This window comes from Neolamprologus multifasciatus, chromosome 6, assembly GCF_963576455.1.
Source record: "Neolamprologus multifasciatus chromosome 6, fNeoMul1.2, whole genome shotgun sequence".
In the NCBI taxonomy this organism is placed as follows: domain Eukaryota; kingdom Metazoa; phylum Chordata; class Actinopteri; order Cichliformes; family Cichlidae; genus Neolamprologus; species Neolamprologus multifasciatus.
In genome coordinates this window covers 28,315,170-28,330,226 of record NC_140444.1, presented here as the reverse complement: position 1 = coordinate 28,330,226, position 15,057 = coordinate 28,315,170, and the positions used below count along the sequence as shown (strand labels likewise).

General features: G+C 41.5%; 1 protein-coding gene across 3 annotated transcripts; it reads right to left on the bottom strand.

The window, feature by feature from the left end:
• Positions 1–3,148: 3,148 nt before the first annotated feature.
• Positions 3,149–14,290, bottom strand: LOC146517203 (uncharacterized). 3 transcript variants are annotated; one of them, XM_085163751.1, is made up of 3 exons: positions 12,800–13,090; positions 12,655–12,717; positions 3,149–12,552 (listed from the first exon to the last, which is right to left on the bottom strand). In XM_085163751.1, exon 3 carries the CDS (start codon positions 11,630–11,632, stop codon positions 7,778–7,780), a length of 3,855 nt encoding a protein of 1,284 aa, XP_085019877.1. In that variant the 5' UTR covers positions 11,633–12,552; positions 12,655–12,717; positions 12,800–13,090; the 3' UTR covers positions 3,149–7,777. The 3 variants fall into 3 exon arrangements, 2 of the variants coding, with proteins under 2 accessions (XP_085019877.1, XP_085019878.1); XR_014874685.1 differs by lacking the exon at positions 3,149–12,552 and adding an exon at positions 13,997–14,290 and having other exon boundaries at positions 12,560–12,717; positions 12,800–13,865; XM_085163752.1 differs by lacking the exon at positions 12,800–13,090 and having other exon boundaries at positions 12,655–12,773.
• Positions 14,291–15,057: the final 767 nt, after the last annotated feature.

Here is a 15,057-nt window from a genome sequence, read left to right as displayed (position 1 = left end):
GTCTACAGGAGTATGCAGCCGGGGTCCTCAACGTAAAAAGCAACGCTGTGAAAATGCCGTAGATGGGACTGTATTTAAGTTAGAATATCGCGGCGCTGAAGGGTATGTGTATACCATTAAATATACCGAAGGGACAGTTGTGCTTAGTGTAGATTGTGGCGAGGGATTGTTTTGGGGGGAACCCCAAAGCATGTCTACCAAAAACTGGAAGCTCTTCCGCACCGTAGTGTGTGCGGACCTGGACAATGTGGGCTTCCCAGAGGTGCTGTATGTTTCCCAGTGGAACAGTGCATCAGGCCCTGAGCTTTACAGGGTTGAGGCTGATCGTTTCAATCGCAACCCTGAAGACTTTATTTTTCTCAGTGTGTGTGATGACAGGGATAGTCTTATTGCTTCCAGAGGGCTTGAAAACTGGAGGTTAAATCCTTACCCTCTAAACCTTGAAGAGCGCACAAGATGGTTTAAGGACTTGTTTTTTATACAGTGGTGCGACTGGAGAGGTTTGTCGCGTCTGTTTAGCCAGATTGACGACGCGATCAAGAGGGACAGACTCAACACTGCGTACGAGAGTATTAGAAAACGCCTTGTTTTTGACGATCTGGCGAGTTGTCCGAAGACTGGTTTGCCTGCTACCCTGTGCAAACCTAAAATCATAAGACCTTCCGACAACTAAACAATAAACTGGTAGGTTTAATGTGCGGGTGTGTGTGTGGGGTTGCGTGTGTATCTATGTGACAAATTAAGAGCTTGTGGTTTTCATTTTACAGAGCATGACACGCCATCGTGGGACCTGTCAGAGTCACCATCAATAGGGCTGCTAATCCCGACTCCCCAGACTCCACCACCCTCACCATCATGCTCGCAGGACCCCCTCATATCAGACCTGTGGGAGGAAACTGTAATCGACATCAAACTCGCAACTCTCCACCTGTTGATGTTGGCGCTGAATGAGTTTCTACAAGAGACATGTTACGGATGCCAAACAGGCCACCCCAGTCAGGTGCAACACAGCTGCTTGCAGGAATTGTCTGAGTATTTCTTCGACACCTACTATGACGATGTGATGATAAGGCTCAAGACTGACCGATTCATCCCAGCCATCCGGCTGTTTGTACGCTCATACACCACAGATGGGACTGGAACACAAATCCGCAGAGTTGCAGAGCACCTCATGTGTGAACTGAGATCAGAGCGAAATATAGTATGCGCCATTAATGACAACATTGTGAACCTGCTAGAAGCAAGTACTTGCGCCCGCCGTGTTAAACCAGCCATGCTCCGCATGATTGGAAACTACTGGGGTGGGAGACACCTGGTTTAATGTGTGCTGTTCAAGTATCCATTGTGTGTGATTGTGTCTGTGTGAAAATTAAATAAAAAGACGTGTTAACACTAATTTCTTAGTCATTTGTGGTTTGCACAGTCATGGAAAGCACATTGCATAAAATATATCATGATCCAGCCCATCCTGCGGGGTTGGCCAGTTTAAATAAGCTACGTATAGCGGCAGGGGAGGCATCAGGTGTAACACCTCCAATATCTCAGGTCAAACATTATTTAGAACAAGACGACACTTACACACTCCATAAACCTGTGAGGATCCATTTCCCCAGAAATAGAGTATTGGTGACAGGGGTCAACAAACAGTTTCAAGCCGATCTGGTTGACATGTGTGAATATGTGGCAGATAATGATAATGTGAGATATCTGCTAACATGTATAGATGTATTCTCAAAATACGCATGGGTTAGATGCCTAACAAACAAGACAGCGAATGTTGTATCAGCTGCTTTTGAGGATATACTTAGTGAGGGTAGGATCCCTGTGAAACTACAAACAGATGAAGGCAAAGAGTTTTATAATACAACCTTTAAACAGCTAATGAAGCGATATAATATCAAGCATTTCTCAACAGCTAGCGAGGTTAAATGCAGTATTGTCGAGAGATTCAATCGTAGCTTCAAGGGCAGAATGTGGAAGTACTTAACATCAGCCAACTCCCGGAGATATGTAGATGTCATACCAGATCTCACACAAGCATATAACAATGCTTATCACAGATCTATCCAAATGGCTCCGGCAGAGGTGAATAAGGATAATGAGAAGTCGGTCTTTAATGCGCTGTACAAAACGAGGCCTCAGAAGGAACTGTGCTTTAAATTTAATATTGGCGACACTGTACGAATATCAAAACTGAGAGGAAAGTTTCGAAAAGGATACGAGCAGACCTACACCGATGAGATTTTCACAGTCAAGGAACGTATAGGGAGACAGCCCCCAGTGTACACACTAGCGGATCTAGCAGGAGAGGTATTGAAAGGGTCATTTTATGAGCCTGAGATACAACGTGTGGTTGTTGATGAAAACAAAACATTTAAAATTGAAAACATATTGGCTAGAAAAAAAGTGGGTCGGAAAAAGCATGTGCTAGTGAAATGGCTAGGATGGCCCGACAGCTTTAATTCGTGGATTCCAGAAAAAGACATCGTTGAGGCGTGATTAACTCAGATGACGCAGCTCTACACACATTCATTCAACACTGAGCATAGACGGAGAAAGCATGAATAAAAAGAACAACAACAATGCAGGGTTCTATGTAAGCCTCTTCTCGAATGCTTCGGCGCATGTTTACCCGGGTAATAAGACATCTAATTTTAGAACAAAGCTAGCAAAACCTGTTGTTTTGGATCAGCCGTATGAGGTCGCTGTTATAGAGATACAGTACCCACGCATATGGATGTCTTTTCCACAATCAGATTCGCAAGTGGAAATTCATGACCCAGTCAAAGATGGAACCATCGCCGTAACCATGATCGAACTGTCTGTGGGTCATTATGCATCTGTGGAACAGATAATAAAAGAATTTAATTTTAAATGTCAGCAGTACCAAACCACTGGAGACCTTAAAATGCAATACAACACAGTTACTAACCATGCCTGTGTTATGGGACCTAGGGGGACTATTCTCACATTTAGAGGGAGACTGGCGGAAATCCTAGGATTCGAAACAGGAGAACCATTTGTACTTCATTATAAAAACACATATGCCCCGCACCCCGCAGACATATACGGGGGAAAATATAACATCTTTATTTATGCAGACATCGTTGATTACCAGCTTGTGGGTGACGCCCACGCGAGGCTATTAAGAGCTATAAATATCACGGACGATGACCGCCGCTTGCCTATTCTACAATTTGACAGCCCACACTACACACCTGTGTCAAAGACATTGATCGACGACATAGAAATTGATTTGAAAGACGATCGAAATCAACACATACCCTTTTTATACGGCAAGGTGTTTGTCAAGTTACACTTCCGACCGATAACCCACCATTTTTGAAAAAAAAGGATGGCCGTCTACAACACTGATGACTCAAAATATGTAAAATACTACTTATCACAGGCTGGTGGAGAGCTCGGAGGGTATGTTGGGACCAGTACGCAATATGGGTCAGGGCTGGGTGGGTTGTTCCGCAGCTTGTTTAGATTTGCTGTACCACTGTTTAAAAAAGGAGTTAGCATAGTCAAACCACACCTAAAAACAGCCGCATCGGGCATAGTGTCTGATGTCATAACCAACATAACCAGACCCTCAACCACTAAGCAGGACGGTAGCGGATTGTATGTGTATACGCCCAGACCATCTAAGACCCCACCCCCAGGGCAGCCGTTGTCTAAAAAGCGTAAAACCACAAAACCTAGCAGGAGAGCTAGCAAACGGACACCGCCACGCAGAGTGAAAAGACCCAGAACCAGTCGTTCTAAAACTGCAGCGTTTGACATATTCTAAATGGCACTGTTACACAGTCATTCTGGAGAATGTGTAAAAACAGAGCTGGACCTGTTTACTGTTCCCTACACACAGACTAGCATTGAGAAAAGTACATTTATCGAAATCCCACCTGTATCTGCAATCACTGATGGAGGGCCGATCGAGTTTTACATCTCATCGTCCGGTGAAGATTACCTGGATCTAAATGACTCATATATCCACACACGTGTAAGAATCACAAACGCTGATGGATCAAACCTGGCTAGGGACGCTAATGTAGGATTTATTAATTATCCTGGATGCAGCATATTTAGTCAAGTTGATGTTAATTTGGGAGACCGACTCATTAGTCAATCATCCAACACATATCCATACAGAGGTGTGATAGAATGTCTTATCAATTATAATAAGGACACTTTAGACACACAGTTCAGCACCGGGTTATTCTGTAAGGATACATCATCACACATGAATGACACATCTATAGAAGGAGAGAACCAGGGCCTGGTGACCAGAGGTGGCTACACAGCAAATAGCAGTATTGTTGAATTGATTGCACCAGTACATGCAGACCTGTTTTTTCAAGAAAAACTGTTACTTAATGGAATCGACCTGTCACTGAAATTTGTGCGCTCTAAAGACGAATTTGCTCTCATGACAGCGGATGCCAATGCATACAGAGTTAAAATTGTCTCAGCCAGTCTCTTTGTCAAGAAAGTTAGTGTATCACCGACCGTCAGACTTGCACACAGCAAGGCATTGCACCATGCAAACGCAAAATACACGGTAGACAGAGTGTCTTTAAAGACGTTCTCCATACCTGCAGGGGCTAGAATATCAACAAATGACAATTTATTTATGGGTAGGATACCTAAATTTGTGATCATTGCATTTATAGACAATGAAGCATACACTGGCTCCTACCAGCGTAATCCATTTCATTTTGAAAACTGTGATATAGAATTTATGTCTTTATATGCTGATAGTCAGGCTTATCCTGCTAAACCATTCCAGCCAAATTTCCAGAGAAAACACTATACCAGAGAATTTTACCAGCTGATACAAACCACAGGAAGACGTTTAAAGGACAGATCCTTAGCTATTACACGTGCTGACTTTGGTAACGGCTACACTTTATTCTGTTTCAATCTGGAAGCTGACGAAGGACATTCAGGGAATGTGTCGTTAATTAAAACTGGGAACGTGAGATTGGAAACCCGTTTCAGAAATCCACTACCCCGTACAGTGAACCTCTTGTGTTATTCGGTATTTGATTCAGTCATTGAAATATCTAACATGAGACAGGTGCTCTTGGACTACTATTGAGACAAAAACGGTCATGAACACTATAGAACTATCAGCCGTGATCGGCAGCATTATCAATAAAAACACACATTTCCTAGGCGTGTTAGCCTATGATCAGCTAACCACTGAACGGCTTCAAAGACTCCCTGCTATGGGTATTGTAAACACCCACCCTTCTACGATGCCCGGGGAACATTGGCTTGCTGTTTATATTTCGAGAGACAGACGCGGTTATTTTTTTGATAGTTTTGGTCACTCGTTAGACAGTTTTCCCCCAGCAATAAAGATGTTTCTTCTAAAAAACTGTTCCACTGTTTTATATTCAGGAAAACAAGTGCAGAACGACTTCTCCATCACATGCGGTCAACATTGTGTATTTTTTTTATATCATGTGCAAAATGGTGTATCTTATGAGCGTCTGCTTAACATGTATAGGTCTGATTTAATTTGTAATGATGCTATGGTGTGTCGATTTGTCAACAACATACAACCTGTTGCTGTATGCAGTGATTACGTGTGTGTGCAATGCGGATACTGACATGTACTAATGAGAATAATAAAAACAACATGAGAGCATGATAATCGAGTCAATGGTATTTATTATCAAATCTCGTATATAAATATATATATATATATATATAGATTCACAACATACATTGTTTAAACATAAATAAAAGAAATCAAACATTAACCAGTAATAAAAAAGAAAAACATATATTTAACAGTAATAAAGACATAATATATTTAACAGTAATAAAATAAAACAAAACAAAACAATTTAGCAGCAATAAGTGAAAAAAAACATTACAGTAGAAAAACACCAAACAGCAAATATTTTTAGCAGAAAAACAATTTCAGGTGCAATAAGAAAAAACCTGAATTCAAAAATCCAACCACTCTACAGGACCCCCCTTTAATTTGTTTTTTTTATTCTTTATTTTTTTTAGTGTACTATGTCGCAGCGGTCCGCCAGGGGTGATCTTTTTTGGTGTGTGTTTTAAAAAACCAGGGTCTTCAGACACTGTGTGATCGGTTTTATACATGGCGACGGTCTTACGTATGCCTGTGTTAGATATGGCTGATAATGGTACGTTTAAATCTGAGACAGCTTTTAAAAACTCTGTCCAGCCGATAGGTCTCAAACCCTCAGAGGGTGTGTGTGTGGTTGTGACACCTTTAATTAGATCATAAATGTGTGAACCAGGGATGGTGTGTTTATCAACAACAATTTTGCCTTTGTCGTTGTAAGAGATCAAGTGTGGCGAACGGCTCACCGCTGATAGAATAAGTTCTGCATTCCTCCTACTCCTTTTAGGTATGTGTGTTAAAACATTCTCCGCTCCCTCATGATCCCTCACCCCTGCATCACCATGAACAGGCGATGTGTCCGCCGACTGGGGTTGCACATCCCTGTTAAATTGTTCAGGTAATGATAAAGACAATACATTCTTTTCACGGGCACCTTGTCTCACAAGGGTAAGGTATCTTTGGAGAATATCGCTGTATTTTTTAGCCTTCTCATACACATCTATGTCAGAATCTTGTAACACTTGTAACATCTCCTTGTCCAACTCGTTCTGAGACTGTTGTCTGATGCTGCCTGTTTGCTGCTGCTGCTGCTGCTGCTGTTGCTTTATTAAGTCCAACTGGTGTTGGGGTACCAAAAACATCTTTTGTACATGTTCCATTTTCACCTGTTTGCTATCAGACTGGTTATGAAAGGGATTGCAGCCCCTAATAGCGGTAGTAAAAACCCTCCAGATTGGTTGATTGTCTTTCTCTTTTTCAAAGTTTTTATTTTTTTGTCTGCAATCAGTCTGATTATTGATTTTTTCTTTTTCAGCTGTCTGTACTGCTGATTGGTCAGTGGAATGTTACCATGCAATACATTAAAGGCTATCTCACACAGCGCATTGATAAAATCTAAGTTTGAATTACTAATAATAACTCTGCGTAGAGTAGGAGGAGCCCTGTATATCATCTCCAACAGAGACAGATTCCTCCGCATGCGTGATGACATCCTTTCACCTCTTTGCTGATTTTTGTTTTGGAATGTAAACAACCGGACGCTCTGATAGTAAATTTGTTCTGAGTCTTAAATAGTCCGGGGTCTTAGCTTTATAGTCTATTAAAAGATACCCGTATGTTGTGGATGTGGCATCATTAAACGCTTCTATAAAATATTTAGTATTACCCGGAAACATTTGCCTACCTAAAAGCATAACCTGATATTTATCTCTCGGATTTTTAAACAATATTAGGTAGTTAGTGTTCAAGGAAATGGTTCTACTGGATTTTCCTTGAATAAACAAATTTTGAACCAGATATATACAACTCAAATTCCTATGATGCACATACTTTGTGAACACATTTTGTACTTCTAAATTGTTAGCTGCATCGTTCATTACATCGTCTATAATTAACAAATTGTTCTTTTCTGCAGGAAGAAGGGTGTCATCAGCAAGAGATTCGGGTATACCGTTAACAAAGTTTATGTCTCTTATCTTAAGAAGCTGGTCATATAATGGCTGCCAGCATGAGTATATATATACAATATTGTCAATGCTGCATGATATAATCCTGGAAGAATTTTCAATTATGCTTTTAACAAAAAAAGTCTTGCCGCAGTTACTGGGACCGCTGACCACCATACTGAACGGGTGCTGCAACCGGGCGTCAAACCCCTGTTCTAATTTAAAATCCATAAGGTACGGTTGTATAGTCTGGGAGCACACGGCGCTTATTGTAAACAACTTTAACTTTTTTCACAATGGTTTTATTCTTCAAATGAAGCTTCTTTTTATCGCGTCTGATGCTATCAGACACGGCAACTAGGTGTGCGTCTGATGTCTGATTGGTTACAAACTTGTGGACTAAACCTTTCAAGGAGTCGTGGGTGACAACTTTTGAGTTTAGTGCGTTCAGTGTCACGCCTTTACATTTGACCTGGGTCTTGCCCAGCGATGTGTGATACGCGTAGCATTTTGGCCCACCGGAAACAAATTCCGCTATGTAATCCTCCACACCACCCTCTCCACAGTCTAATTCACTTGTGAGATCCCCCAGAAACGGACCTAGAGGAGGCATCCACTCGCCAGGGTGTGCCGTGAAAATGACACTGTCCGTGTCACAATACAGCACGCGCTGCTGCAAGTTGTCTAGCAAATCATACAGCATGAGTCTGGCGTGTGCAGTGGTCATGGCCCCGACAAAGACATTAACGTCCTTCACACGGGAAGCTCTACCATCAGCATGCCGCCACTGCACCATTGCGATGTCGTCAGAGATGAAACAAAACTGACGCACGTCGTACTGGTCGCTAAACATTAGCTGGCTAAATCTGGAAGGGTCTGTAATGAGCTCAGATGATGCCATATTTGACCTCATGCTGAAACGACCCCATAACGAGTTTAGCAACAGCTTGTTACAGTTACGAACAGCTTTATTTACACAAATCTTGGATGGGTCTAGCATTATTCCCTCCTTCTCATAATACTCGTCTATGTACTTCTTCTGTTCGTCAGGTGTCTTGACGTGTTCAGGATACCCCGAGGCCTCCTGTTTGAGTTTTAGGAAGGCTTTCACATAGTCTTTAAACAATGTGTCGGTCTTATTGGGGAAATGCCACACCTCATCAATAGCAAGAACCTTGTATCCCTTCTCAACAGCTTTTTCAAGCTCAAATGAGACCCACGTGCCTTTCAACACCTGCTCACTGTCCCTGTGCCCACATGCAGTATGCTGGTTTTGGTCTTCAGCACACATGCTGCAGAGTGGAAACATCAGTTTTCCGTGGCACCTGTAGGGAAGGACGGGGTGAAAAAGACCCTTAGGGGGGAGCACTGTGCATTTAACAAAGCCAAAATAATTTTCTAGCTTGTCAAAGTTGGTGTAAATGACTTGAGGGTGTCCTACAGGATAGTCTTTTTTAGACTGCACTGTGGGATAGAGACTGGTGAAGTCGTAGTAAAATATTTTTTCATCACAACCAGTCTTGTGGTACAGCTTTATAGCATTTGTGCGACCTCCAAAAAGGGCGTCTCGGGGATTCATGCGTTCTGGCTTTCTGTATGTGTGCATGAAAGCCACAACTGTAGGGTCTGTCTGCTTCAAGGCAGCCCATTCACATTCCCACATCACTATTACGCTCACACTGTGTTGTGATCTCAGTGCATCAACTTTGTCACAAAACATGCGATGCAGCAGTCCATAGGATGCTTTGCTGACAGGATTAACTTCACTCTCGGGGTAACATTTAACACAGCCGTGGTGAAAACATCCTGCAAATTCATAAGCTGTATTACTTGTGGGGTCAAAACCGTCCACAAAATACGGTCCAACCCTCTGTTCGCCTCCTCTGAGAGCATGTTTTACCACTTTGTTGGTGGTGTGGGACACGTATTGAAGCCATTCGATAGAGACGTTAGAAAACGTCTTATTCTGCTCAACGTATGCCCCGTCATACGTGAGAGCGAGCGTGTCTCTAGGCAGAAACAGCGTTTTATACACACCCATACTAAATGCAGCCAAGGTGGTATACATGAATGGATCAACTTGTGTACAACCCAGTAACGTGTCACGATAAATGCAGCATGCTTTACGCAGGACATCAACATCGTTAACACAGTAACGCCTGAGTTCAGCCTGAAAATCAAACGGATTCTGTGAGGCAACCTGGTACCATTCCATGAATCGCACCTTATCGCTTTCAGACATGTGCTCATAGCCGTAGAAGGAGGGGTCTGGGTACGGGCCCACATAATGCTCATTATCCCTCGTATTAAACCTGTGTGGGAAATGGCCCTTCTGCAGGTCTTGAAAACCTAAAGCAGAGGGTATTTTGGCAAGGCCCATGGGCAAAAAGCTGAACGAATCAATCCATCGCTGGTCATAGTCCCTGTCATACATCAAAATCACACGACTGCCGCTCATTATGACACTAGGTGTTATGCACTGTCTGACAAAGTACTCGAGGAGTATGTAGTTGTCAAAGCCAGATGCATTATGTGCTATGAACGTGTACCCACGAAACCTTGGGCGTCTGTAATGTTGCACAAACGCCTCCACACACTTTAATGTGTTAAATGTGAACTTATTGCCCTTCAGATCAGACGCACACACAAAGTTAGCCTCGTGTTTACCGTTGTGGTACCTAGTCTCGAAATCATATAAAATGTATTTATCGCTAGGCTTCTGTTTTTCAACAGGCTGTATGAAACACTGATGGTCGGAGTCTCCGGGTAATTTAGGCTCGCGGCAGTGCTCGCATCTAGGCTGGGCACATCTGTGTGGCAATTTCTTGGATTCTCTATATGTGGTGCCACAGTGCATGCAATGTTTCATATTATCACAGGGGATCATGTTGTGTTTTAATTCAGGTAATTTGTGTTGCTGGTAACAGTGTTGTGATTTGCAGATGCGGTTACAGTCGCTGCATTTCACTGTGGGACCCCTGTGGTGTTGACAGAGTGTATAACATGTGTTACATCTATGTTTACAGCTATGGTGTAATGCTGTATTATATGTACTGTAACAGAAATTACACACATAGGATGCACCAAGAAAAGCGGTCGGGTTTAAAATCATGTGGTAATGTTGATTATGGAGATACATCATCAACGTGTTTGTGTTTGGCTCTTCATGTGTGAAAAAACATTCCAGGCGTTTACGCCCTTCTGTGTGGTAATAGATTACAATCTTAATGTTGAAGTGGTTCTCAAATTTACTGACATCGGTGAATGATACTTGCTGTGTGTCACATAGACCTACTTCAGCATGCATCTGTTTAGCTGTAGCGAGTTTTTCTAGCTCAGAGGCTGATGAGTTTAATGAATGTGCTATACATAGGGAGAAGCACAAATTGTTGTGTGTGTTGTTTGGTGTGTATAAATGTCTGCCTTTCTTTGAGAGAATCTCATCATAAGGGATTTGTGCCAGTCTTAAGCGAGCCCCACCACTACTGTTCTGAGCTACCGTGACAATAAACTCTAATTCATCATCACCGATAGATTCATCATTACTCTGCATAACTTGTGCAATTCGATCGAGAAACAGCTCCGGATCATACCGATCATCAGCGTTTAAAACAGCCTGAACATCTGAAGCCAGCGAGGGGCCACGCAGGACCACGTTTAGAACACTGCCCTGTTGAGATCCAGCCACAGCTCGGTCTACCACATTGGCTAAGCACTCGCGCACTCGCGCAGGTACTTGTTCTGGATGATCAAGACTTATACCCCTAAAATCAAGGCGCTCACGCAATTCGCGAGCATTAAAATTAGGTATCTCTCTAATGTGTGGCTGGGAGCGCCTGCCAGATCCAGATTGCACAACGGGCTCAATCACGATAGTATCACTTTGTGAGAAATTTACAATGACTGAGGGGGTGTGTGGTGTTGCAGCGGTGCCCGGACACGCATGTGTGTCTGTAGTACTAGTAGAAGCGGTAACAGACTCAATAACACCAGCAGCAGCAGCAATACGGTTAGCATCAGTAACAACAGTTACCTGATGTACTATCACTATTATTAACAACAACAATAGCCCCATCAGCAATAGCAGGCGTAGGAACAGTCTGACAAGGATGTGTATCAGATGAGGCTGATGCAGGCACACTATTAAGTCTAGCTATAATATCGTCTAATTTGTTATTTGTTTCTTCAGCCCACTGCATAAAAGTCTCTAAGTCAAAACATCTAACAGGAGTGGAGGTTCCGTTATTATGCTTAAATAATTTATTTGGAGGGTCCATGGTCTGGATTTTAAAAGTCAGGGACTTGAAATTTTGCTGCAGATGATGTCTAATGTACTACACACTTTTTTTATGAATTTGGTAAACTCTTGCCTTTGTACCTGTGCTTCTTGGTGGTATTGATTGAGTCTAGCTTCAATCAAACATAATTTATCAACTAATGAAGCTATATGACTGTTCAGCAGGTTGAGCGTCTGAAACCTTCATGTAAGCATCATACGCCGCTGATATTTGAGAGTCTGTTATACCGTCGTCTTCAAAATCTACGTGTGAATCAATGCTATTTCTGACACATTCTGGTGTGGTGGGTATATGAACAAGATCGAAATCTGATATACTGTACTCAAAAACATCAGAGAAATCACGAGGCAAGCACTCACTCGGGGGTGTTGCAGGACCGCTGATGAAGATCGCTTCTGACTCTCCACTGTTGCACAAAGCTCCAGGTTTTTGTTGTTCTGGGAGGTCGATACTGCTTAAACATTCCAAAAACATCTGGAGTACGGTGTCCTGATCATTATGAGGTGGGGTACTGTGCTGCAGTCTGTGAAGATAGATATGTGTTAAAACATTTATACATGTACCCATTTCAAACAGAATAAGCGTGTCTCCCTCTCTATCTCTTTTTATCTAATTTATATATACCTATGCTTACCTTGTAGTGTGCGTTATTCCCGACGGCCCTGGTTCTCCACACATAAGGTTCTCTGGCGTGGCTCTGTATGTGTAAAACGGTCGGTTTTAGAACATTTGGAATTGTTTAAACCCATTTGCTGTTTTTTTTTAAAATACACAATTATACATCCCGTTGTATACATACCTTTTGTAAGGATGGGCTCTGTGGTCACGGTGTCTGAATGTTTTCCTGCTCAGTTTGTTAACCCTGGAACAAATCAAAGAAAAACTCTGTTATTATATAATTTAAAACAATCGCAAGCTTAAAAATCGCGTAATTCTGTACACACCTTGTGCCTGTTAGAGATGTTGTTCCATCTGTAAAAGCACCCGTTTCTAAAGAAAAGGGTCCTGTGCCGTTCTCCCGAACTCCTAAAAATTAAGCTTTTGTTTTAGGAAAAAGATAGTTTGAATATCCTATAATATGTTAACATAACACTTTTAAAAATACAATAATAGGTTTTGTTTTACTTACCGTTTAAGATGTCCATGTTATAAAGAACGATGTTAGTTTTGATGATCTCAAAGAAAATGGTGTTGTCGCGACGAATGCAGAGTTCACCCTGAGCCCAGCATGGCTCTCAATTAAATACCTTCTCCAGGAGGGGAAGGTATTTAGGGGCAAAAAAAGTGCAAGTGTATTACTACTTACATGTCTTACAATTTTTTTATTTTTTTTTTTAATTTTTAAATTTTAAATTTTAAATTTTTTAATTCTTTTATTATATTATTCCTCTGTTCAGCACTTTGGCCGACACTTGATGTCTTTTAAATGTGCTATATAAATAAAGTTGACTTGACTTGACTTGACTTGACTTATTTTGAAGGTCCATTTCTGATGTTAATGTTTCTGGTTTTGCTTCCCCTGTCTCATTAGGCCTGATTTGCCCCAGCTGTTTTTCCCTGCTGTTGCCCATTCCCTGATTGCTCCTCTATGTATTTAAGCCCTGTGTTCCAGTTTGTCAGTGTTGTGATCTACCCTTATCTAGCTGTGTGTTCTGTCTGTGTAAGTGTATTTTGTATTCCTAGTTTTGTTGCCCTTTTGAGTTCATGTCTGTCTCCAGAGTCTGCACTTCGGGTCCTTTTCCTTCCTGCACACAGCTGTCACATAACACAACAAATATACAAAAAAAAGAAGAAGAGGAAAATACACAACAATAACATTTTTCTGCTGAACACAACAATATAACACATTTTCACAACTATTTTATGAACCAGTTAGCTACAATTGAGCTTAATCTTTTTTTAAGTCTACATAAATATCACATCATCATCATCAACCCGTCCCTTCATCTGGTTTTGTTGACTGTGGAGAAGAGTGCACATGAAGACTCTCCTGTTTCCTGACTTCTGTCTCTGAAAACAGAGAAGAACATTTCATGATTTGGAGGATGTAGCATAAACTGAAATCATTTCCATTAATGGTGAAAAAGAACAGTAAAGGCAGTGAGTTTGTTTCTTAGACATGAGAGGACAGTCTCTCTCACCTCTTGGCTGCACTGCCTCTGTTAAATCTAACAGCAGTGTACTCAGTAACTTCCTGTTCCTGCATGTGTCTGTGAGGCTGAGCTGCTCTGATGTTGGAGTAGAGAGGATCTGCCTGGTTATTGGAGAAGTGGATGCTGGTATACTGAAGATCATCCTGCTCCTCTGGCTGTCTCTGATCAGGTAAACACTGTATAGGAAAAAAGATCTCAGCTACAAATGTGATCAAATGTATTTGAGTTAAAGAACAACAGCAAAGAAGGATTTGTGAGTCCAACAGGAAGTTTAAAACCACAATGTTGGTTATTTGTACAACACTGATGTGACTGTTTTCACCTGTTCTCTGTTGTTTGCTCTTCAGACTTAACAGGTTCCTTGGACATCCTTTTTTTTTCTGGTTGGGACAATTAATGTTGAACAAAATAATGACATTCATAAACTGTTAAAATTAAACTGTATCTCACAAACAACAATGTAACACAGAACACCAGCAGTTACTCCAGCAGCTTCTAATGTTCCCGCTCCTGTGGAAACAAAGATCAAAATAAAACACTGACAGTTAAGTTAGCATTACAACAACTGAGCACAGAGTTGATTCAGGCATGAGATCAAGTCAAACTAAGCCACGACATTGTAGAATAAATGTTACTGTGCCTGGAATTTTAGATAATTGTACTCTTTGTAAAACTGCACAGGAACTTGTTCATGCATGAATAGCCAGTAAAATAAGCTACTGTAAGACTTGAGTTCACTGAAACTCATGTAACACTTTCCTTATTTTATGGCCTCAATTATCTGATTGTAACATAAAGTAGAGCCACTGCAGGTTAGAACAGTTAAAGCGGTGCTCTGATCACTGATGTACTGGCATATAGTTAAAGTTAGACAACTTAGATTAGTCCTTCAGCACAATGAGTTAACTGGTGCCATCCCAGCATTGAAAATTTGAGCACTTAATGAACAAAGTTTTAGGAAGACATATCCTCCTCCAGACTCCTGCTACACCACTGCTGATGTCAGAAGTTCATGTGAGAAAAACAGAAACATTACAATTAAATTTGAA